The sequence below is a fragment of the Bidens hawaiensis genome, unplaced genomic scaffold (genome assembly GCF_021521415.1).
Source record: "Bidens hawaiensis isolate Kalapana, Puna unplaced genomic scaffold, B.hawaiensis_p1.1 tig00025239_1, whole genome shotgun sequence".
NCBI lineage: Eukaryota > Viridiplantae > Streptophyta > Magnoliopsida > Asterales > Asteraceae > Bidens > Bidens hawaiensis.
In genome coordinates, this window is record NW_027494030.1 from 160,324 (window position 1) to 184,537 (window position 24,214).

The 24,214-nt window shown below is 35.3% G+C and overlaps 1 protein-coding gene and 1 pseudogene across 2 annotated transcripts; both read right to left on the minus strand.

Moving 5' to 3' along the window:
- Positions 1 to 6,694: 6,694 nt before the first annotated feature.
- On the minus strand, positions 6,695 to 9,708 carry LOC143571241 (alanine--glyoxylate aminotransferase 2 homolog 2, mitochondrial-like). Its single transcript, XM_077056725.1, has 9 exons — positions 9,451 to 9,708; positions 8,554 to 8,784; positions 8,305 to 8,475; positions 8,012 to 8,155; positions 7,742 to 7,921; positions 7,441 to 7,666; positions 7,078 to 7,191; positions 6,898 to 6,984; positions 6,695 to 6,814 (listed from the first exon to the last, which is right to left on the minus strand). The coding sequence occupies exons 1-9, from the start codon at positions 9,706 to 9,708 to the stop codon at positions 6,771 to 6,773; spliced, it is 1,455 nt and encodes a 484-aa protein (XP_076912840.1). The 3' UTR covers positions 6,695 to 6,770.
- A 2,084-nt stretch (positions 9,709 to 11,792) lies between these two features.
- LOC143571242 (EP1-like glycoprotein 3) lies at positions 11,793 to 13,773 on the minus strand (annotated as a pseudogene). Its single transcript, XR_013142060.1, has 2 exons — positions 13,131 to 13,773; positions 11,793 to 12,739 (listed from the first exon to the last, which is right to left on the minus strand). The product of XR_013142060.1 is annotated as an EP1-like glycoprotein 3 (transcript).
- Between the last annotated feature and the right edge of the window lie 10,441 nt (positions 13,774 to 24,214).

Here is a 24,214-nt window from a genome sequence, read left to right on the forward strand (position 1 = left end):
TACAATTGGAATCAATTGAATCGAAAGCTAATCGACGAAGCCGATAAACCAACGGCACATAGAGACTGACCGGATAACAGAATCCAGGTTGGTTAATAAACCCTAGGTATGTGGATTGGATTGAATGGAAGTGATGGTGGATGATTGAAGTAAGGCGACTAATAAGTGATGAAATATGGAGATGAAGATGAAACCCTAGAGATATGAAGAAGCAGGAGCATGTATTGTACAGTAGAAGTAGAAGTAATAGTGCGGCTCAACAGACGACGAGAGAAACAAAGACTGTGTTTAGAGAGAGGGGATATTATTATTATTATTATTATGGGGTTAAAGTGTAGGGTTATTAAAAAGTTGGCGGTTCGAATCTTGGGCTCGTAATTTGTTCAATAAAAGTTTGAATAAAACTAGTTAAAAATAACTTGATTTGAAACGACCTGAGCTGAGCTGAGCTGAGCTGGCTCGTTTTTTGAACTGAGCCGAGCTCGACCTAAGTTCGGCTTGGGTCATGGCTCGGCTCATTGGCTCGATCATAGGCTCGTTTTACCAAGCTGTTCACAAGTCGAGCCAGGGTGGGTTCGGGTTCAAGCTCGAGCTCAAAATCAAACGAGGCAGCTTGGCTCGAGCTTGAGCTTGAAGTAAAGCGAGCATATGGTTGAGCCAACGAGCCGAGCCATGACCCGAGCCGAGCTTAGGTCGAGCTCGGCTTAGTTCCAAAAATGAGCCAGTTAGGTGTAGTTGTTTCAAATCAAGTTTTTTTAGCTAGTTTTATACGAGTTTTTATCGAACGAGCCACAAGCCGAGCTTCAAGCCGTGAGCTTTTTGAATAGCCTAGGTTAAAGTGTTTAATAAAAAAGGTTTATAGGAAATGTCATCAAGCAAAATATTATTATCGATTGTTTAATCATGTCGGGTTTACAGGTTGATCAGTTGAATTGTTTAATCAGAGCGTGTCCTAGACGGTTATAATCATGTGACCAAGGGGTAGACGGATAGTAATTAGGGGTGTATACGACTTGAGCCCAAGCTTCTTTATGCTCAAGCTCAGCTGGTTTATAACTGTAATTCTTAAGCTCCAAAAGCTTGTTTAAGCTTGGTTTAATTTGAGTTTTTAATGAGTTGATCTCGAGTAGCTCACGAGTAGTTTGGCTTATTTACACTCCTCGGAGTATTTAAGTTGTAAATGTGTTAAAATGGGACAAGTGTGTTATAAACGAATAGGTATGACATAATGAAAGTGTGTTTTTTTATTAAATGGGTTAGGCATGACACGAAAATGCCGGTTATTGTTGGGCATTGTTGTGTTTCAGATTGTGTTGAAATTGTCACTGGTTACCGTAGTTCAATATGGGAAAAGAAATTAGTTGAACAAGCTATGGTTATGTGAAGTTATGATAACTAGTCGTCTTTGGTTTATATGCCTGACATGATTGTGAGTTCGTATGTCAACCCATAACATAAGTTTGTAAAACCTACTCATTTAGTTTTGTAATATGTGATTGTAATTATATAAAGTTTGGTTTAACCAATATATCAAATGTATTACATGGGTTAAGATTAAAATATATCTAAAATCGAATGAACTACTATAAAATTAAGTTGAACCTATAACTATTTGGTTGAGACGTACATCACTTTACCATCAAAATATGTATTAAATAAAATGTGTATTCTTTTCGTTGTGGAAAGCCAAGAAATTGTTTAGGAAACGATTATCGTTGTGGAAAGCCAGGAAATTATCTTTTGGTGGTCGACTCATGGTAATCAAATTGGTCCTTAATTCGTTACCCACTTATTACTTCTCGTTATATAAGGCTTCGGATGGGGCGTTGGAGAAATTTGATAGAATCCAAAGAGTATTTTTTTGGGAGGGTCGGAGGACGAAATGAAAATAAATTGGGTGGCATGGAATAATGTGGTTGCTCCGGTTAAAAGGGGGGGGGGACCAGAATAATGTGGTTACTCCGGTTAATAGGGGGCGCGTGGGTTCGTTGCGTGAAACAAATCTTGCTATGCTTGCAAAGTGGTGGTGGAGGTTTAAAAATGAAAAAAAGGTGGGTTATGGAGGAGGCTTGTTTGGGCTTTCCATCACTTGGAAAGATCATGGTCGTTTATTCTGGTTAAGGTCTCGTTACCGGGTCCTTGGAAACATGTAGTGAAGATATCAAGTGAAGTGGCTGAGTTGGGGATTGATTTGGCTATTGCTATGCGGTGTGAGGTGAAAAGTGGCAGTAATACTTTATTTTGGATTGGCCGATGGTGCAGGGACGTGGCATTCCATGCTCGTTTCCCATTGTTGTTCGAACTGGAAACTAATAAGTGGTGTAAAGTTGACGATCAGTTACCAATGTATGAAGGGGAAATATGTAGGCAATGGGGTTGGGGTTGGGGTAGAGTACCGAATAGGCCGGTGGAGGTGGCTGAACTACGCGAACTGCTTATTGCATGTTAACAAGTATGTCTTCTGAAAGGAGAAGATAGTTAGGTTTGCGACTTGGATTATGGGGAAGGCTTTTCGGTTAAGAGTTTAAAAGAAATTTTTGCTATTAATTTGGGGTTCGAAGAAACTTACTTGTTTGAATGGAATAATTTTGTGTAGAAGAAAGTGGGGATCTTAACATGGAGGGCGGAAATGGAACGTACACCGGTTTTGTTTTCTTTGTCTAAATGAGGTGTTGTGGTATAGTCGATTGTCTGTCCAGTTTGTACGTGAAGAAGATTTGGAGTTGGTGGAACACCTGCTTGCATCGTGTCAATTTGCTGAATCAATTTGGAGTATTATTTCTAGTTGGTGTAAGGTCCCAACAATCTTTGCTTTTTCAACTCGGGGTTTGTCGGAATTACATAAATATATTGTCAAGTAGAAAGACAAGGATGTTCCACGCGGTGTGCTTAACAACAATTTGGTGCCTTTGGTGTGCAAGAAATCGTTTGGTGTTCGAGAGAAAACCGCCTAGCTTAAGAAGTGTGATCACTAAGATAAAGGCTTTAAGCTATCTGTGGGTAAAAGATCGGTCTACGTGGTTGGATTTAACGTGGAAAAGGTGGTGTGCGTTTAACGTATAATCATAATTATGAGTGTAATCGGGCGGAACTTGAGGGGTTTGTAGATGTAATTTCTTTATTGTACGGGTGGTATTGGTGTTTGCTAGTTTCTTGCTAGTGCTTGAATAGATTTTGTTGGTCGTTAAAAAAAATAGTCTAAAATCAGTATTAATAAAACAGTAACAAAAGTAAACTCATATTAAAGTTATGATATTGCATAAAGTTATATGCACAAAGACTAAATTATGATGATTTAATATGTCGTCATTGTTAATGTGTCACTTATAACTATAAATTAAAGTCCTCGGTTTATGACTCTGAAATCAACTGAATTTAATGAATGATTACACTTTACCACCCGAACGTATCAATGTATGATGCAAGTTGTCCTCTTTCTGAATAAGTCATAGGTTCTAGGCTTGTTGTGGACAAGTGGTGTGGATTTAAGAGTAGATATAAAATACACTTGCCAATAAAAAAATATCATGCATGCATAAAAACATATGAAGAGGAGATGTGTTTATGGTGCTGTTTGTTTTTTTAAAAAAGGTCTACAAAGGGTTTTTTGTTTGCGCCGCGTAAACATTGCCATTTGCAGACTGTTTGTTTTTTCGAAGACATATCATTGAAAAACGTCTACACAAACTCTTCTTGGTGCAGACTTGGCCCGTTAACTTCTAGAATCTTCTAAGGTCTACAAAGGGTTAAACACTATCACCTATCTACACTCACTGTCCACCACCGCCACCCATCGTCCACCGCCACGACCGTCCACCACCGCCGCCTTCCACCACCACAACCCACTATCCGCCGCTACCACCACTGTCTACCACCATTGTCCATCACCAGCACCCACCGGCCGCCGCCACTTGTCACCACCGTCTACCACCTACCACCACTGTCCACCACCACTATCACCGTCCAGCACCACCACCGCCCACTACCATAGTTCGTACACCACCAATAGTTTATTTTAGCAATCTACAAACATTGAAAATTAAACATTCTTCTTCTTGCAGACTGCAGAAGTTTTGTCCACCTCTTCTTCTACAGATGTATGCAGATGTGGTCCACAGACTGCAGACATTTTTCCTCTAAAAAACAAACACCACCTATTTGTTTTAGAGACACCTCGTGTTCTAATTTCAACGCCTGAATTTTTATGTGTTTTACATCATGTTGAGTTAACAAATGTCAACCTAACTTGAAACATGTAAAATTATAATGATATCCTATTTACATTTGCTATAGGTTGATAAGTGTTCATTTTTAAGATTAATCATGCCATCAAGAGGATAACACGCATTTTTCTTTTTAATAGTGTTTGGATTCATCCTGAATACTCGAGTGAGGTTTTTTGAGTGGATGCAAACTGTTCATACTGATTTTGATGCTCCATGCTTGACTCACCCAATTTCACCATCAAGAAGGAAACTCATTGCTATGGGAAAACTCTTTGAATCATGTTTTGAACCTGAAACCTTAAGGATCTCAAACCTTAACCATCACTCTTATGTTATTAGAACAAAAATCAACTACGCAATGAACTTATAATTCAATGTCTAGATGTGACTTTGTTTATTTATTACTTGTACTGTATGTCAAAGAAAATCACAACAGGAATTAAGGCATGATTGGTTTTAAACTTTGCTTGTGGCCACAATTTTTTATTTACCTATTCTATAGCTAACTAGACATGTCTCTTCACCATTTTACGTAGATAACATTTATATCACCAATCATATCAAATTAATTAAGTCATACATTTAAGATCAAACAATTAAAGGTGTGCTTCATTTATTATCTAATCAAATCACTTGTAGCTTTTGACATTGTGAAATAAAATTCGTGGACCCTCTAAGGTCAGTCGTTATGGGTTAACGCCGCTTCACGTCGGCAACCCACCTTAATGATGTCTCCATCAACCCCTAATTGTTGGTAAGGCGTTCTCTCATAATGCTTAGCATAATTCACGGAATAAAAGAAGAAAGAGGAATGATATTTTTTTTTTTATTTTTAAAGAAAACATAATACGATTTTTTGAGACTCTCTTCCCCTCGACTCTATTTTTATAAAATGTCATGTAATATCATACTAATAGGCCTTCTTATCATCATATTTTTTTGCTTGTTTATTTGAACCTATATACCTTTGTTTGAAATGGTATATTGATTTTTATTAATCCCAACTATTGTCTTTTGGTCACTGATGGTCCCAATTAATGAATTGGCAACTGACAATCCCAATTTTTAACGTATTTGTTCATAATGGTTTGCAACTAACAAAATCCTAACGCCGTTAGTTTCGGGTCATCGGAAAAACGTTTTTGGAGGGAAAAGTCAATTTTTTTGCCGGAAAACACCACCTGACACCGCCACCACTACTTGAGCACCATCAACCAATTCCGACAATGGTTTTAGGGTTTCCGGCGAAATTAATAATTGGGGCTTTTACTAGAAAAAGGTTTCTAAAGGTCCGATACAAAGTTACCAATATGTTTGGGATGAAAATGTTGAATTTTCAGGAAAAAAATGGAGTTTTCCGGCCGAAAATGTTTTTCCGACAACCTGAAACTAACGGCTTGAGAATTCTGTTAGTCGCAGACCGTTAGAAACAAATACGTTAAAAGTTGGGACCGTCAGCAGCCAATTCGTTAGTTGGGACCGGTAAAACCAAAAGACGATAGTTGGGTTAATAAAAACCAATATATCGTTTGAAGTTAACATAATCAATTAAGATATTAAAGTTCCTGTAAATGCAATTAGAAAGTCAAAGTTATTATCACGTTTTTAATTCATTTCCAATGGTTACTTTTGACTTTAATTTAAATACAAACCAAGTTAACCCACAAGTTAAAAGATAGTTTAGTTAAAACCAACTCATTATGTGATATTGACATAACATTAATGTGGTGTTTTAACTCGTGTTTGTTAGTTAAACCAATTTTCTTAGACCAAATAAAAATAGCCATATCAACAGCTAGCCTATAAACCTCCTCATATTTGCATCTAAAATATAAGTAAACCATCTATTAAATGAGTGTAGAATAGCTAAACTACTCTCTAAAAAAAGGCGCAAAACTGATAACTTGGTTACAGGGTTGTGTATGATTTGGTTCAGTTCGGTTATAGCCATATCCAAAACTGAAACCCGATAACTTGGTTATTTGAAATTCCTAACCGAAACCAGTGACCGAAATTTAATTAATCTTCGGTTAATTAACCGATATATTGGCTTGGGCTTGTAGACCAAAATTTGAACTAATGATATTTTGTTGTCAGGTTAGGACCATCTTATCTATTAGTTGGCACATGTACGATAATATCAAAATAATGCGTAGCATACCATGTCACGCTTGCATATGCTACACCAACTCCTCATTATTAAAGTAACAACTTTACAATGAACAAAACATGTTTGACGCGTTAGATCCTAATCAACAAGAAAATACGCTAACAAACCAGAACCGTGCTCGAGTCATTGAACCACTTAATAGAACTTTCATCATATCACTTGGTTTGTGAGGTCCAAGACATGGTCATAAGAGGAAACATAGTATTTGTGCAATAAGTGAAATGCCTTAGTAAACATTTTTACATATTGAAAACGAAAGAAAACCAATTTGTAACATATTCTTTCGTTAAACACAGTTTTTGTTGAGGCGACGAGGTGTCGACTCTTCATGTAATAGAGGATAATATATTTAACATGATTTCGGTACCTAATCTTCAAAGCTTCGACATCGAGTAGTCCATAGCATCCACAAGAAAATCTACAAAAGGACACAATTCAAAGAATTAACAAATTATTTATAATAAAGATATTAAAATGATAAAATTTTAAATAGTAACACACCTGCATCTTGTTTGTTGAAGCATAATGGTGGAGTGATTCTAAAAACATTACCATAAAATCCACCTTTACCAATCAATACCCCTAAATCTGCAATAACATGACCTCTCAAATGATTCATACAAAAAAATATATAAATAAAAAACTTGTTACGTTATATATCATGTCAAATATTATTCATACCTTTCATGTTATCCATCACTTCCAATACTTCTGCATTTGCCGGAGTTTTTGATTTTCGATCGGTCACAAGTTCGACTCCTAGTATCAACCCTCTTCCTCGTACATCTCCGATAACTTCCATAAACAATCGATTCAACAAATTTATCAAAAAAAAAAAAAGAACAAAACAATTAATTATAGTTTTTACACATTGTTCTTAGAAGTTAGGACCAAACTAGACCGGAAAACATCAACAAATCGGTCTAGTTAAGTACCCTTAAACCAACTAGTGGACCAGTAAGACGACCGGTTCAATTATAAAACCATTGGTTTTCACACAACTTAAACATAATGTGCATTTCATTAAAATTATGACACACTTACTTTCATGCTTATCTTTAAGGGAACATAAGCGTTCCTTTAAATAGGATCCAACAACATGTGCATTCTCTTGAAGTTTTTCTTTCTCAATAACTTTGAGAACCGCATGGCCGGCCGCAGTGCTAACCGGGTTTCCTCCAAACGTATTAAAATAATTTCTACGGGTTAGAACCGCCGCGATCTCTGGGGTTGTTACTACCGCGCCTAGAGGAATCCCATTTCCGATACCCTATGAAAAAACATATAAAACTTTTTAGTAAGTGTTTTGGGTCAACTCAACCAGACTGACACAGTGACAAAATACCTTTGCCATTGTGACTATATCAGGCACAATGCTATGGTTTTGAAACCCCCAAAAGTTGCTCCCGGTTCGAGCAAATCCACATTGAACCTCGTCAGCAATCACGAGCCCTCCGGCTTTCTTTATGGTACTATATACACTAGTCAAGTAATTTGGGGCCAATTCGACAATTCCTCCAACCCCCTACCATTAAAGAAAACACTTATGGATTTAACGTAACAAATAAACGTACATAATATAATCCCATTTATAGCGAAAAAAAAAGTAGTTAACCTGAATTGCTTCGAAAATAAAACCGGCAACATGACCCGAGGTCCCAAACTGGATTAAATCTTCCACGTCTTTAGCGTACTTTTCTCCATCCGACCCAAATGCTCCTCTATAAGGATCCGGATTTTGCGTGTGGTGCACCCCAGTCTAGAAATCCAAAACAACATAAGTTGAGTAACGAATATATGTTTCAATGAACAATAAATATATGCTATGTACTTATCTTTATGTTTAATAACAACAAATGCATAAATAACATGACTTTTGTGTTACAAAATAAAAAGGATTTTAATTACCTGCACAACATTAAATTTCCAGTTATACATTGCAGTTGCCCCCATTGTCCCAGCCGCGTTACCATGATACGCGTTCCTCAACGATATAACATCTTGACACCCGGTGTACAACCTTGCGATCATCAACGCTAACTCGTTTGCCTCGGTACCCGAATTAGTAAAAAACACAACCTGCCAAGAATGCACCTAAAGTTAACATACAATCAAATCGAATGCTAATTAATTAACTCGTTTTGATATGTTGTTAACCTTGAGATCACCGGGCATCTTCGAGGCCAGGGCTTCGGCAAAATCGGCAATGGCATGGTTAAGGTAGAGAATGGTGGAGTGTTGTATGTTGGTGACTTGGTTTATGATGGCTTGAACCACATCAGGGTGACCATGACCACAACTTACTGTGGCAATGCCTCCAAATCCATCAAGGTATCTTCTCCCATTCTCATCAAACAAATATTGCATCTTTCCATGAACAATGTTCAACTGTTTTCCACAAATATAAAACACTTGTATATATTATTATAACTAGATAACATAGATCCACTCAATACAAAACAAATTTTAAGCAGATAACCATGAAAATCATATGAATACTTGCTATGAAATAATAAATAATGAGAACTTTGTTAGATGTTAAATATTTATATAGGGGATAGAATGACAATTACAAGAAAACCTAATTAAATCGTATGTTTTAACTAAGGTTATATTGTATGACAATAAATATTGCTATATCAATATTAGACTATATACTAGTTTAACTAAAAAATGAAAAAGTGATTTAACACGTCAACGTCACATAGGTATGTACGAGGGTCTCACTAACTTTTCTATTTAAACTTGTAACGGTTTAACTAAAAATAATATATTTTTTAATATTTTCTTAATAAAAAGTTGTAATTGTGTGGTTTGATTGGTTAGAACAAAGTCTGGCCTCACATCAAACCCTCGTCTTATTGATAGAATATTATTATACATTGCATCACTTTCTTAGTTTTTTACATATCTTTTAACATACTTGCACCTAGTGGATAAAAACTAAAAACCATCTTATGCATCATATATTAAAGTTATCAACTTATCATACTTATCATTCTCACTTTTTCTACTTAAACTGGTTATGCATTAAACAATATAAACCAAACTCACCGGTTTCTTGTAGAAGTAAAACATAGACGGGCTCAAAAACTCTTTACGCTTCTTAAGGATTTCCTCCACGGTCGGCCCCGTGTACCGCGGGGGAGAGTATTCAAACCACGGCAACGTCTCTGGAGCACATGGTTCTTCATTCTTTGACAAAGAACCTACGTGTTCTGGCACCAAAGAGAAACAACCTCGGCGACACCATGATACATGATCCTTTGTTGATCTTAGTACTCTCGAAGTTAACGCTACTAATCTCTGCATATTTGGTAATTTTTTTGTTTAGTGATCAAAGTGGACGAATATTAAGGGATAAGTTGATGTTTTGGTCACGTCTCTATATCATACATTGGATTGGATTTATAAGATGAAGTAGATATTATTTTTTTAATGTTTCTGTAGATGTGCTTGTACTTTTATAATCATGCAACCAAGTGATTGTTATTCATTTGGATTATTATTATTATTATTATTATTATTATTATTATTATTATTATTATTATTATTATTATTATTATTAATAATAATAATAATAGAATATTCTAGATAAAAAAAATGACCAATTATTGTATGTATCGGTATGGGTTTGGCAATTGGCACTTGGCAGTAACTGTAACTGACCGATTAAATATAGACATGCAACATGTGTTAAACAACAGTATTTTGAAACGTCCCTGATCTGTCAATAACAATAGTATTTGAGTTTCACACGTCACTGATCTGTCAATAACAAGAAGTTACAATTTTTTTGGATATGATATTTGTATACCCTTTAGTTATCTACACACACCCTACGTATGATTGTATAGGGTTATACCATCGTATGAAACCCCATATTAAAGAGTATGTGGATAGCTAAAGGGTGTGTGGATAACCATAGTTTTTTTTTCTTTTGTATATTTTTAAAAATATTTTACATTTTTACATTGTTTTTAATATTGAATAAATTTCATATATTAAAATAAAAATACTCAGAGTTATATCTAATACACAAATTTTATACCTAATACAACTAATACAAGATTACAAACTAGAACTTATCCATTGAAACCTAAATACCTAATACACAAATCAAAACCAAATACACATCGAGCCTAGAAAATAGAACCTTATACACGAATTGAAATAAAGAATTTGACTTTTAAATGTTATCACTTGAGAATTAAAGATCGAGATGTGTATGAGAGATGAAGAGAGATGTGAGTCATTGAGTCGGGAGAGAGGTAGTGTTTGACTGAATAGTTATACCAGGTGTTTGTTCGACAATAGCATGCAGTGGTGGCTTTGAGAATTCGCGTGCCCTGGCCGAGTTGGAAAAAATATGTCTCTTTAGCGTTAACGAACTAAATAATGTAAACTAATATTTTTAAGCGACGATTAAAGTTATAGCTATAAACATAACAATTTTGTAAAATCAAAGTACTATAATGAGTTTATGACATACCGAATTACAGTAAACATAAGATTTCAGGTATTTAAAAAAATATATACATAATATCAAGAAATTTTTAAAACTTTTGTGCCTCGAAAATGCCCCGGCTTGGCATTGCCCACCCTTAGAGCCTTAGAGCCTCCCCTGAATTAACATGTACTCGTGAACCTTTAATAAAATTAAGCTACAAAGTTTATTTATATTTTTATTATGAACGCTCCCATATAAATTTCATTGAAAACCAAGTTAAAATATGAATTTTTTTATGACTGTGGTTTTTAATCGTCTCAAGTTGTACTTTTATATTGTATTTTCAGTAGTTATAATATTTTAGCATGTTTTTTAATATGTTTATCTAGTGTTTTCTAAATATTAATGTAAAAAATAATAATCATGTAACATTTTTCACATAATGAAACCACGACATCCTTTCGTGAAAACTGTGTGGAAATCATGTAACATTTATGTGACAGTTTTGATCAGCCACATAATATAATATAATATACACTGAAGCAATTAGATGAAATCAATCGGGTCTTAGTTTCTATGTAAAAACCAAGGCATTCATTTAATAATACTAAGGTATAATTATTTTTAGTTATCACGTTGTGTGGTTGAGCTGGTGACTAATGTCTTTAATTTATATAAATAATTGTTGTATTAACTATTATTATAAGCATTGTATTATTATTAAATATATATTTTCAACTTAAGCAATTTACGATATTATTGATTATCTTTATAGTAGTACTTTATGCCACTTTCGATCTGTTTAATGAGTAGCATCTCGGGTCCGTTGCTAATCACACCATAAACAACATTTGAGTCTTGAAAATCATGAGGTTTTATTAACATTTTAAATAATTTCAAGCAAGTTTCAACAACTTAAACATGTATTAATGTATACCAACAAAACTTATTTCAAATTTTAATTATTATTTGCTACATTTTTCCTTTTCCATAACATATACAAACCCATTCCACCCAAACATACAAAAAGAACAATTCCATCAACAACAACAATCAAAATCAATTCCCATTTCTTCAATCCGTTCCCATTACTCTCACCCTCCAAAACCTTCACCATAAAACTTGTTTCTTCACAAACATTATTAACCTCTTTCATTCCCCTTAACTCTCCATACAAATAACACTCCCTATTCTTACTTGAAAACAATGCACCAACACATGTACAATCCTTTACACACGAATCTGCACATGATTCCTTTGTCGTGTTAACAATCTTCTTGTTTACATCTCTCAAAACAGTCATCACGCTCCGTATACCTTTCATATTGCCCCTTGGACTTTCACAAAAGTTACCATGAGACCCCTTGATTTTCAAAATTGAACATTCATTCGAAGAAGTACAAATTTCATTCACTTTGCAAGCATTCGGTTGATCACATTTCCTTTTAAGAGCTTGGAACGAGGCTTCGAATTTGTGTGTTGTATTTGAGTAAAAATAACACCCTAAGTTCCCGTGGTATTGTCAATGGCGAAAAACCTTAAAATTTTGAGTCTTTTGCATGGAATTTGGGCAATCTTGTGGTTTTTATTGTTCAGCAAATGCAACCCATTCACTGTCAATTTAATGAATGATATGTTTCGGGGTTTCTTGAGGTTGAAATCCCAGTATGAGTACTTAGACTGACCAGAGTTTAAGTAAAGTGCGAGTTTTTCTTGATGAATTTCGAACGAATAATTCGAATTTGAATTTGTAGACGGGGAAGTTAGCTTTGTTCCAACAGATAATGTTTGTCCCAAAAGCATTACATATGTGGGATATTGAAAGCTTTGCCATATGAAGTTGTTGAATTCATCCACAAGAACAAGATTCCCACTCTTTAACAATTGCAACCTCTAAAATGTTCATAAACAACTTGTACTTAATCTTTAGGAAATTTGTTTGCAATCATCTAAAAGACATATCAAGCTAGTAAGATTTCTTTTTTGAACATGTCATTAATGCATGTATGAAATGGGAACCCAACATATAAATCTTAACAAAATAAGATCCTAAGTAATCGGTACCAATGGGTATAAGACATGATCTTATACTAAGGTATGAGACTAGAATTATCAAAAGCGGCATCATATCTGACCCATTACCAATAGAAAAAAAATATTTTATATTAGCTCAACTCAATCCAAAACAATCTATTTTAACCCGGACTTAAATAAACCATTTATCTTGACTGATTATTTAAACGTTTCATAAATCTTCAAATGCACTACAATAGACCAAATTTACCTTTATACCTTTGCCATAGGTTGCGGTTTGCCATCCTAATTGGTCATTATGGCCCGTCAATCTCAAGTTCCCGTCCCAAGTGAGGCCAATCACACATTTCTCAGTGGTAAGAAACCGTAATAAATGTGACGAGCTCCAAACCTTAAAGTTTCCAAGAAAAACATCAAACGAACAAGCATATTTCTCCTCCCCAGCGGCTTCAGCTGTAAGCCCAGCACGAAAGCCAGGCACCGCTTGACTAGTCTTGAGCACAATTGTTGGTGTAGCAAATCCGTTCATGTATAGACCGGGTAAAAGAACGGTAATTTCACTACCGAGTTGAAGGATATCAGTAGTGCAATGGCCATGAAAGGGAGTTGAGAAATGAATGAGTAATGCTAGTGAGAAAAGTATGTTCATGAGAGAAAGAGCTTGGGGGGTGGGTGTAGTTTTCACATAGTTAGTGTTTGTGTTTTCAGTGTGCTAAGGCTCAGAATTGACCCAATGAGACCAAAAAGAAGACATGATTGTGTTGTCATCCCACTCCATAAAAGGTAGCATGATGCTTACTTTCCAATTTTCCATCCAATGGTGTAGGTTGTGCACTAGACATTACCTTCATAAGGGCATTTTTATATTACATCATATTCATTTAATATTTTGGACATATTATTGTGGTTAAGGTGATGTATAAATACTTAGTATTTTCATTTTATTTCATAAGCTAGTTGGTTAGTCTAATAAGTCATTAGATTTTAGGATTATTCCATATTTCTATTATTGTAGATGTGTGTATAATAATAATTTTTTCTTTCTTTATTTTTTTTTGAAAGACGGTATTGTATAAAACGACAACAAGCAAAACCTGGTCACCAAAACAGACAATGTACGTATTTACAAATTTACTACATCAAAATTACACAAATTCTTCCAATTAGCATGCAATTTCTTTGATCTCGAACCCACCAAAGAAAACTTTTAACTTTTATTTCTTCCATCAACTTGGTTGAGCTGATCCTATTGGGCCATATTATTCCTTACATTTTATAAACTCTATAATGTAGCCCGACGTATTGATTGAATTAACATGTTTTGTTCGAGCCGTGGCAATGATGATATTGAAGTTCCATAACATCCAAAAATGAAAAAGCAAATAATTTTTCTTTCTATTACTAAGAGGTATTTTATGCATTTGATTATGAATCAATAACTTTTCTTAATTATACAGTATATGTTATATTTTATGATAATATTAAATATTTAAATTATGTTTTATCTGTGTTAGCCTATAAGTATAAAGTAACAATGACATATTAAATTGAATGCTTTTTCTTGTTATTATACTACATCCTAAAAATGTAACTATCAATTGATTATCTTTTTTCATTAGACTGTCCGCTATGGGCGTCGAAGGAGGGGAAAAAGGGCGCTGAAGGAGGGGGGAACACCGCCGGGGGGCGCGGAGGTGGGGGGGGGGGGCGGAGGGCTGAGCGCTTTCTGGACGGCCGACGCGGAGGAGGGTGTGGTGGACCCCCTCTTTCTCCATCTCTCACACAAATGCGCATATATATATATATTGGGACGCCCAAGGAGCTTTAAACCATAGCGGGCGGGCTTCAAAGCCCGGTGGCATTAACGTGGAACGGTGGAGGGGCTTCGATGCCAGCCTTATGTATCAAACTATTATATGTCCTATCTTTTGTAATATAACTGATATTACTTAAGTACCCCAACTGACAATATATAATTGCAAAATTGTGAGTGGGATGTGACGCAAACCTTCGAATGAAATTGGGTAACAATCCACTATTTCTTGTAAGAGTAGTTGCTGACGCACTTATGATGTTTAGGTGACGTACGCAAGATTATAACTAGAAGTAATTTAAGAAATAGTCCCTCAACTTACAGTAGTTAGTCATTGGGATCTGCATCTACTCTTTCGTCCCATGATAAGGATGATTTCCGTAAAACTATCGTCATTACATACCTCCTATATACGATGCTCAAACAATCTCAATCTCTTCTCCCTTAGTATATTATCTTATCTGAAATACTAGCCACCCATATACCCTATCTATAGCTTCACTATAAATTGGATCTTACCAGGCTGAGTGGTTGGTGTTGATTTCATGTAAACCACCGATCAGTAAAACCCCGGCTTTAAGTGGAATACGCCCGGGTGTAACGTGCAGATCACTCATAAGTTCGTAACACTATTAATAGTGACAATATATTTATTTTATTCCATAATTTCACAAGTATACAAATAGTTTGATAATGAGATAAACAACATTACATCTAAATGAACCAAATATTATTCATTAAAATAATCCTAAGGGATAACTAGTTTTCTTGTCCTGGAATTTCATCGTATCAACCCGCAACACGTTTAAAATAATATATTTTGTCAACAATACATGTTGGTGAGTTTTCATAAGTTTTTGCATATATAAATATATATAAAATGCGTGATTCAACGACTGTCATGCAATAAATATTCAAACATAATGTAAATGAAATCAAATAGTGTCATCCTCCCGTTCATTTTGCAGAAGCCGTAGAAGTCAGGGAAATGAGAACCACCTTACGTAAACAACCGAAGTCGTAACGTTAGACGGCGTAGGTACATCCCGTCGGGCCCTCCCACTATGTGTATGCGTAACTTCCACCATAAAAACAGTAAACACGTTGCACATAACTCACGTATAATTATAAACAATATGCAAGAATAATATTAACATGTACGATAAATGTGAATCGGTTTGTAAACAAGCATATAACTAACGAAATAAAAACTTGTTGTATGCTACACCCCAAAAATATTAAAAGCGTTAAAAATGGGGTTATGAAAAACTCACATGTTAAATAAGCAAGAAAGAGTAAATAAGCGAAGATGTCTTTAAGCGAGTGAACCGACATGGTTCGGTTCAATAAACGACCCTAGATAAATAGATAACTATGATCAAAATAAAGTTGAGGAAAGATAAGAAATAGATGACCGACATGTTCAGTTTATAATTCTTAAACGAAAAGTTTGTAAAAAATATATTTTTTGGTTCTATTTTTATAAGTTAAATGAAATATCTTAGTTATTTGATTTTTAATCAATTTATTTTAGTTTTAGAAAGAAAAAAAAATAAAAATAAAGGTTATAATAATTATTAGTTAATTTTAGTGATTTCGGTTCGTTCCGAGCCGAATATTATTTAATAAAACAAGTTTAACGAGTGGTTCATGTTTTTGGTCGGACATGAACTCGGTTTTGATTCGGGTTTGTGTCTAACATGCTTGAAATGATAAGATGGCGTGACATGTTGGAAAATCTTAGTCTTGTTTATTATTTTTGCAAAAGTTAGTTGTTAACATAAAACTTTTTTTTTAACCGAACATTAACATGCCGATGAGCAATAGTGAAAACACAACCACAGTTGTTAATTTAGAGTGACAACATGATGATGATCATATGATATGTTGCACATAAATAAGACAATAATTACCCGACGATTGAATATCAAAGAAGAAAGAAGAACTTGAAACTTGGATTTTAGCACTATTTGAAAAACAAGAACACAATTGAAAGTATAAAGTGTTGTGGTAAATAATTTGTAGAAGTATGAGAGCCTTTATATAGGCTTCAAATCGTTAATAACAAGGTTGAAGTGATTAATTGCATAAGCTAGTCATAAGATTAGTCTTAAGTAATATTAATCATCAAATTAATGAGTTTTGACCCAATTTGGTGAAGAGGGAATTTAATTATCAATAAAAAAAAGTCTAGGTTCATCCAAGACTTGCAAAATCAAGTCAAAGGGCGGGAATTTAGAGAGGATGAGAATAAGGCAGTTGACTCGTTTTGAAGAACATCAATAATTATAAACAATTAAATAACACAATCAAATACTCAATAAATGCAGAGAGTTTATTAATAATCCGAAAAGTATCAAAATTTTAAAATGGTTTGGGTTTTCGGGTTTTTAAAAATGACGAATGTCACACGATCCACCCCATGAAAGTATGAAACCGTCATCGTTGAGTTGTGATCGGTCAAACCTTTCATTAATTTTTTTTTAATTAAAACAATCATGTTCATTGGATTACATCGAAACAGAAGGTAAGCGAGCAACAAGCTGCGCCGCTACCCCTTTTTGAATCGCAAAACATAGACGGTGTGTCATATGACTCATATTCGAAGTAGAATTAATCAAACGTAAATTACTATTTGTGGTCTACAAGGTTTGACATGTTTAATCCTTTTAGTTCAAAACATAATTCCTGTAATCACTTGGTGAGGTTTGCATTATATAACGATTTTGGTTCTTGATACTAACTCTATTATATTATTCTATTAAGTAAAAGGGTACTTAAAAGTAATTTGACTATATATATAACTGTTTATCATATAAAGGGGTGCTCATATAAAATGTGACCAAAATAACATCTAAGCATGATTTTACTTAACCATGCACTATATGACACATCATCAAAGTAACAAATGCCAAGTAACGAGTTAATAACAATGTAGTAACAAAAATAAGTTCATATCAAAGTTATTGACTTATTGGTCCATTATATTGTAACATCCCGAAATTTCTAAGTAATATTTAATATATTATTTTGTCGGGTGAAATAAACGAGTTAGTGGAACAGCATAATATGAAGACTTAGTAGGATAATTAGATGGGTTTGGATATGGACCAAAAGGAAATATGGGCCTTCGGTCCATGGGCTTGAGGGAGTATAAATACCCCCTTAAACCCCAATCCTTTCCATTCCATCCATTTATCCGTATCTTTACACACACCCAAAACACACACACCACATACACCGCCGGCGGCCGAGGAGAGGAACGAACAAGATCCGAGAGAGGGTGAGCGATTAGTTGTGATTAAACAAGTTAAACGAGATCCAAACAAGCTCAAAAAGGTATGATTCTTGATCTTTGAAGTTTAAAGATCCAAGCTTTATAGTGTATAAACGACCGAAAACGGTTGGGGAACGTATTGGGTGATGTTGAACCATAACAAGGGTGTTAAAATTGCCAAAATGCTTGATAGAAACCAAACAGCGGCTGGACTGGGCAACTTCGCCGCGAACTGGGCAACTTCGCCTTCAAAGCGATAACTTCGCCTTCAAAGCGATAACTTCGCCTAAGGCCAAGTTCGCCTAACTGATAACTTCGCCTAACGCCAAGTTCGCCTAACTGATAACTTCGCCTAAGGCCAAGTTCGCCTAACTGATAACTTCGCCTAAGGCCAAGTTCGCCTAACTGATAACTTCGCTTACGGCCAAGTTCGCCTAACTGATAACTTCGCTTACGGCCAAGTTCGCCTAACTGATAACTTCGCTTACGGCCAAGTTCGCCTGATGACAACTTCGCCTAAAGCTAAGTTCGCCTGATGGCAACTTCGCCTAAAGCTAAGTTCGCCTGATGACAACTTCGCCTAAAGCCAAGTTCGCCTAAGGTTTAACTTCGCCTAAAGCCAAGTTCGCCTAAGGTTTAACTTCGCCTAAAGTCAAGTTCGATTAGAAAATAGATTAAAAACGATAAGTAAAAGTAAGCTAATACTAGGCCACCAGATTAAATTAGGCGAGTATTGATACGTGTAACTTATACAGTCAGCCGAGCTCAGTTAAAGAAGGGATTTACAACTATCGGAGGAAGAAGCAGAGTTCAGGTGAGTTTCTAGCCCCATTTCCTTGTTATGTTTTCGGGGCTGTGTGCATACTCGATGTGAAGTGTGAATACACTTACCTTAAGTGGTAAGTGTATGCTATAGATGTTATACGAGGTATATATTTTATAATGCTTGTCGGTACGTGAACGATCTTCGGATATTGCACGTATCGCCAAGGATAGTAAATTCCAAGTGGTTGATAGTGTGTATGAATGTTATGATGTGACTTGTTTATTACGTAAATACTGAACTGATATGAAGTGTGATATAGGCAGGTAGAGGTAGAGTGTGTTAGAAGTGGCAAGAGTCTAGTAAGGGTGTTAGTGGCATAACGTGAGCGCGTGATAGGGAAAGCCTGTACGTGCCATCGTTATTATGTGTGTATGATTGTTGATGTGACTTGCTTATTATGTAAATGATATAAAGCGTGTTGTAGACAAGTAGAGGTAGAGCGTGTTAGAAGTGGCAAGAGTCTAGTAAGAGTGTTAGTGGCATAACGATAGTACGTGGTAGGTTAAGCCTATACGTGCCTTCGTTATTAAAGTGGCAAAGTGGCATAACGTTTTACGTTATTAAAGTGGCAAAGTGGCATAACGTTATACGTTATTAAAGTGGCAAAGTGGCATAACGTTTTACGTTATTAAAGTGGCAAAGTGGCATAACGTTTTACGTTATTAAAGTGGCAAAGTGGCATAACGTTATACGTTATTAAAGTGGCAAAGTGGCATAACGTTTTACGTTATTAAAGTGGCAAAGTGGCATAACGTTATATGTTATTAAAGTGGCATAACATTATACGTTATTAAAGTGGCAAAGTGGCAAGGTGGTATGTAACATCCTAAAATTTATAATGTTGAATAAAGAAAGTCATGTTAGTGATTTCGCGTTTTTAATTATTAATATCGAGTAGGAGCGGGTCATGGACTTGGATTAATTGAGATAGGATAAATGAGAATGGGATTTCAGGGATATAAATACCCCCAAAATCCCAAAATATCTCATTTCTCACCAAACTCCACACACACTCCACACACTCCTCAAAACACACACATTCTAACCGATCAAGATTCGAAGCCGAAACCCGAGATTTTGTTGATAGATCTGAGTTGGTAAGGTAAGAACAATCCAACAAAGCTATTATTACTGTAAATGGTTAGGATTGGATGGGTTAACCGGACCCGAAACCCAAACTGCCCAAATCGGACCCCTAAAACGTCGATTTTAGGCCGATTTGATGGTTGGGATTTGTAGGCGCCGATCATACGATTCCGTGGGTACCAAAATCGAGTTATTTGGCTAAGAAACGAAGGAGTTATGGGCAAACAGATCTGCAGCGCGATAACTTCGCCTGCAAGATTAAGTTCGCCTGATGAACTTCGCCTTCAAGCGTAACTTCGCCTTCAAGCGTAACTTCGCCTAAGGATAACTTCGCCTGAAGCCAAGTTCGCCTAAGGATAACTTCGCCTGAAGCCAAGTTCGCCTAAGGTTTAACTTCGCCTGAAGCCAAGTTCGCCTAAGGTTTAACTTCTCCTGAAGCCAAGTTCGCCTAAGGTTTAACTTCGCCTGAAGCCAAGTTCGCCTAAGGATAACTTCGCCTGAAGCCAAGTTCGCCTAAGGATAACTTCGCCTGAAGCCAAGTTCGCCTAAGGATAACTTCGCCTGAAGCCAAGTTCGCCTAAGGTTTAACTTCGCCTGAAGCCAAGTTCGCCTAAGGTTTAACTTCGTTGTGGGTCATATATAGATAGAAATACAAAACGAGAAGTAGTAGTTAATTGATATGTGTAAATATTATACAGTTAGCCGAGCCCAGTTAAAGAAAGGAATTACGATCACCGGCGAGCGTAACAGGATCCAGGTGAGTTTCTAGCCCCATTCCTTGTTATGTTTTCGGGGCTGTGTGCATACTTGATGTGTTGTTAATACATTTATCCTAAGTGATAAGTGTATGCCATATGTGATATATGTGATATGTATGAATGATTGCTTGATGGTACGTGAACGATCTTCGGATATTGCACGTACTGTCAGGTTGTAACGTTATAAATATGGTAAGTATGATATGTATGAATGATTGCTTGATGGTACGTGAACGATCTTCGGATATTGCACGTACTGTCAGGTTGTAACGTTATAAATATGGCAAGTATGATATGTATGTTTATGTGTATGAACGTAATAAAGTTAATAAAAGAAGGAAATGACGGTTGTATGGTTGTATGGTTACGAAAAGGGTACCGAGCCCTAATAATACTCGAGGTATGATGTATGGTTGTATGGTAACGTAGAGGGAATCGAACCCTACTAATATTCGAAAACAAGGGACCAGACCCTAATAATATCTGTGATGTTAGGGACCAGACCCTAATAATATCTGTGATGTTAGGGACCAGACCCTAATAATATCTGTGATGTTAGGGACCAGACCCTAATAATATCTGTGATGTTAGGGACCAGACCCTCATAATATCTGTGATGTTAGGGACCAGACCCTCATAATATCTGTGATGTTAGGGACCAGACCCTTATAATATCTGTGATGTTAGGGACCAGACCCTTATAATATCTGTGAGGTTATAGGGCGAAAGGCTCTTTAAAACGTATGATTATGAATGTAAAGAAAGTATGTAAGTAAGAAAGAAAGTATGTAAGTAAGAATGAAGGCGTGAGTACTTATGTATGTATGAAAGAAAGTTATGAGGTTAAGTACGTATGTATGTAATAAGGTATTGTATGGTATTGTATGATTAACTAGAACTCACTCAGCGTAGCTGACTTTTAGTATGCACGCAGGTGAGTAGGTTGAGACAGCTGGCTTGAGTGGAGGACACATGGCAGAAGACTAAAGCCTGGCATCTGAAGATCTGATATGTTTTATAAGTTATGTTTTGATTTTGAAAGACAAGAGGAATGTTTTAAGACATGATTATGAATTGATATGTAATGTTTTATGAAAGTTTTATATTCCGCGTAAAGTTTTAATTAACTCTGATATTTAGAACTGTGTTTATGAGTAAATCCAACACGAAAGTAGGGTTACCGGTGACGGGGCCTTACATGGTAGGTGTAAATAAGAGGCTAAGTGGTAAGGTAAGCAGGTTAGATGTGAAAGTGGGAATACACTTACCTTAAGTGGTAAGTGTATAGATGTTATACAAGTAGCTATTATGTAATGCTTGTCGGTACGTGAACGATCTTCGGATATTGCACGTATCGCCAAGGATAGTGATTGTCAAGTGGTTGTTAGTGTGTATGTATTCTATGATGTGACTTGCTTATTATGTAAATATTGTATTGATATAAAGTGTGCTGTAGACAATTAGGGGTAGATTGTGATAGAAGTGGCAGAGTCTAGTAAGAGTGTTAGTGGCATGACGATAGTACGTGGTAGGGTAAGCCTATACATGACTTCGTTATTAAAGTGGCAAAGTGGCATAACGATATTCGTTATTAAAGTGGCATAAAGTGGCATAAGTGGCTAAGCTGTAGGGGTAACTAAGAGGCTAAGCTATAGGGGTAATTAAGTGGTTAAGCAGTGGCATGTTAGACTGTGGACTATGTGTCTTCGGATACGTATATATTGTATGTAGTGGTTGTATGATAAGTTGCTTGATTAACTAGAACTCACTCAGCGTAGCTGACTTTTAGTATGCACGCAGGTGAGTAGAATGAGACAGCTAGCTTGAGCGGGCACATGGTGGGCGAATAGGAGACTGGCATCTGAAGACTCAAGATGTTTTAATGTAATTGACGTTTATTTTGAAAAACAAGAATGTTTAATTAAGGCAAGTTTTGGATTGCTGTAACGTTTCATGAAAGTTTTTATATTCCGCGAAAGTTTTAATGAACTCTGATTTGTAAGAACTGTGTTTATGAGTAAATCCGACGCTATAGTAGGGCTACCGGGTTCGGGGCCTTACATATATTTAGAAAATTAAAAACTTTCCTTTATAGTATCTGATTTATAAAACCTTTCTTTGGAGTGGAAACTAATTTTTTACCACGATAGTCCTACAGTGACCAAGAGATGACGTAAGAAGGCTAAAACATAAAATCCACCTGGTACATGTCATGTTTAAATGTTTAAATTGTGAAACATAGTGGTCAATATAATCTTACAAGGAATACCATTCAACTAATTTTTATTATGTTTTCGAAGTAGAGTTTGAGTCGCATTTGCTTGGGTTTATTGGTTAGCAGCATTCAACAAAACACATTATATTAAAACACTAGTTTTAGAGCCCGTGTCACACACCAGATAATTCAAATTATAAAATTATAAGCAAAACAAATAATTGCATAGCGTATATGAAAAAAAATGTATTACATCTATGCCTGTATCTATACAATGTATACATAAATTGATTTTTTTTTATATCACAAAATGATTTTTTAAATGAACTTAATAAAAAAATGCCCGTGCAAAAACGTATCCGAGAATGATTCTTTCTATTGAAAAATTCATTCTCGGTGTCATATATGTATGAAAGAATTTTGGTTATGAATTAATTTCGGAAATAAGACTTCTTATACGATAGTAGTTCTAACCATTCAGCCTAAATACAAAAGGAGCGTTACCTTTATTGATATATTTATCAATTTACCACCCATCAAAGGAAAGTAGAACATTAAATTGTAACAATGGATGTTCTTCAAAAACTATGTTTTTCTAAGCTAAACTATGAAAAATATTTTGATAAGTTTCATATGGCTTTTCGACTTTGTTATAATGACAACATAAAAACAACATGATAACCCATTCAATTTTGTGAATATTTTATTTCATTTGAGCATAGTTTAGCATGCCATGCTTCCCATACGATATTCTGATTACCATTGAAAGAAAAATTAATGTTGACATAAATATTTCAAATTTGATAAAAGTTAAGCATTGATAGGCATGGGGGTGACATGTTGAAAGTGTTCGCAATGTTTTTTTAAATTTTAATAGTTGATGGGAAAATAGTCAGTTTGCCAAATCCCGAACCTTTTTATTATTTCAAAAAATGTCCTTAAAAATAAATTTGAAACCCGAATCATGTTTAAAATTGTAACTTTCATACTTTTGACATTTTAAAGTCAACACTTTGAACCCATAACAAATTTGACGATAAATCTATTTTGCATTCTCAAACTTTTAAAAAAAATTTCATTTTTGACCCTAACAAATTTTGACCAAAATATAGTTAACTTGTACTAAACAATCTATTTACCAACTTTTGACCCATAAAATCAAATTTAAGTTCCACAAAAACACCCGAAACAATTTTCATTTGAGAAACATGATTTGTTGTTGATTTTTGGAATTCACCAAGTATTTTGAATATATAGTAAAATAATATGTTAATAACTATATTTATAAAAATATATAGATATTATATAAATATAGTGTAAAAGGAAAGTGAATAATTATTGATTTATTACATATATTAG

Bases quoted from the DNA above. Each gene is read 5' to 3' on its own strand.
- LOC143571241 (XM_077056725.1), bottom strand. From the start codon at position 9,708: ATGCAGAGATTAGTAGCGTTAACTTCGAGAGTACTAAGATCAACAAAG. The intron at 7,922-8,011 runs GTTAACTACTTT...CTTTAATGGTAG, and splicing joins TTATTTTCGAAGCAATTCAG to GGGGTTGGAGGAATTGTCGA. The intron at 6,815-6,897 runs GTGTGTTACTAT...GTCCTTTTGTAG, and splicing joins CTTCAACAAACAAGATGCAG to ATTTTCTTGTGGATGCTATG.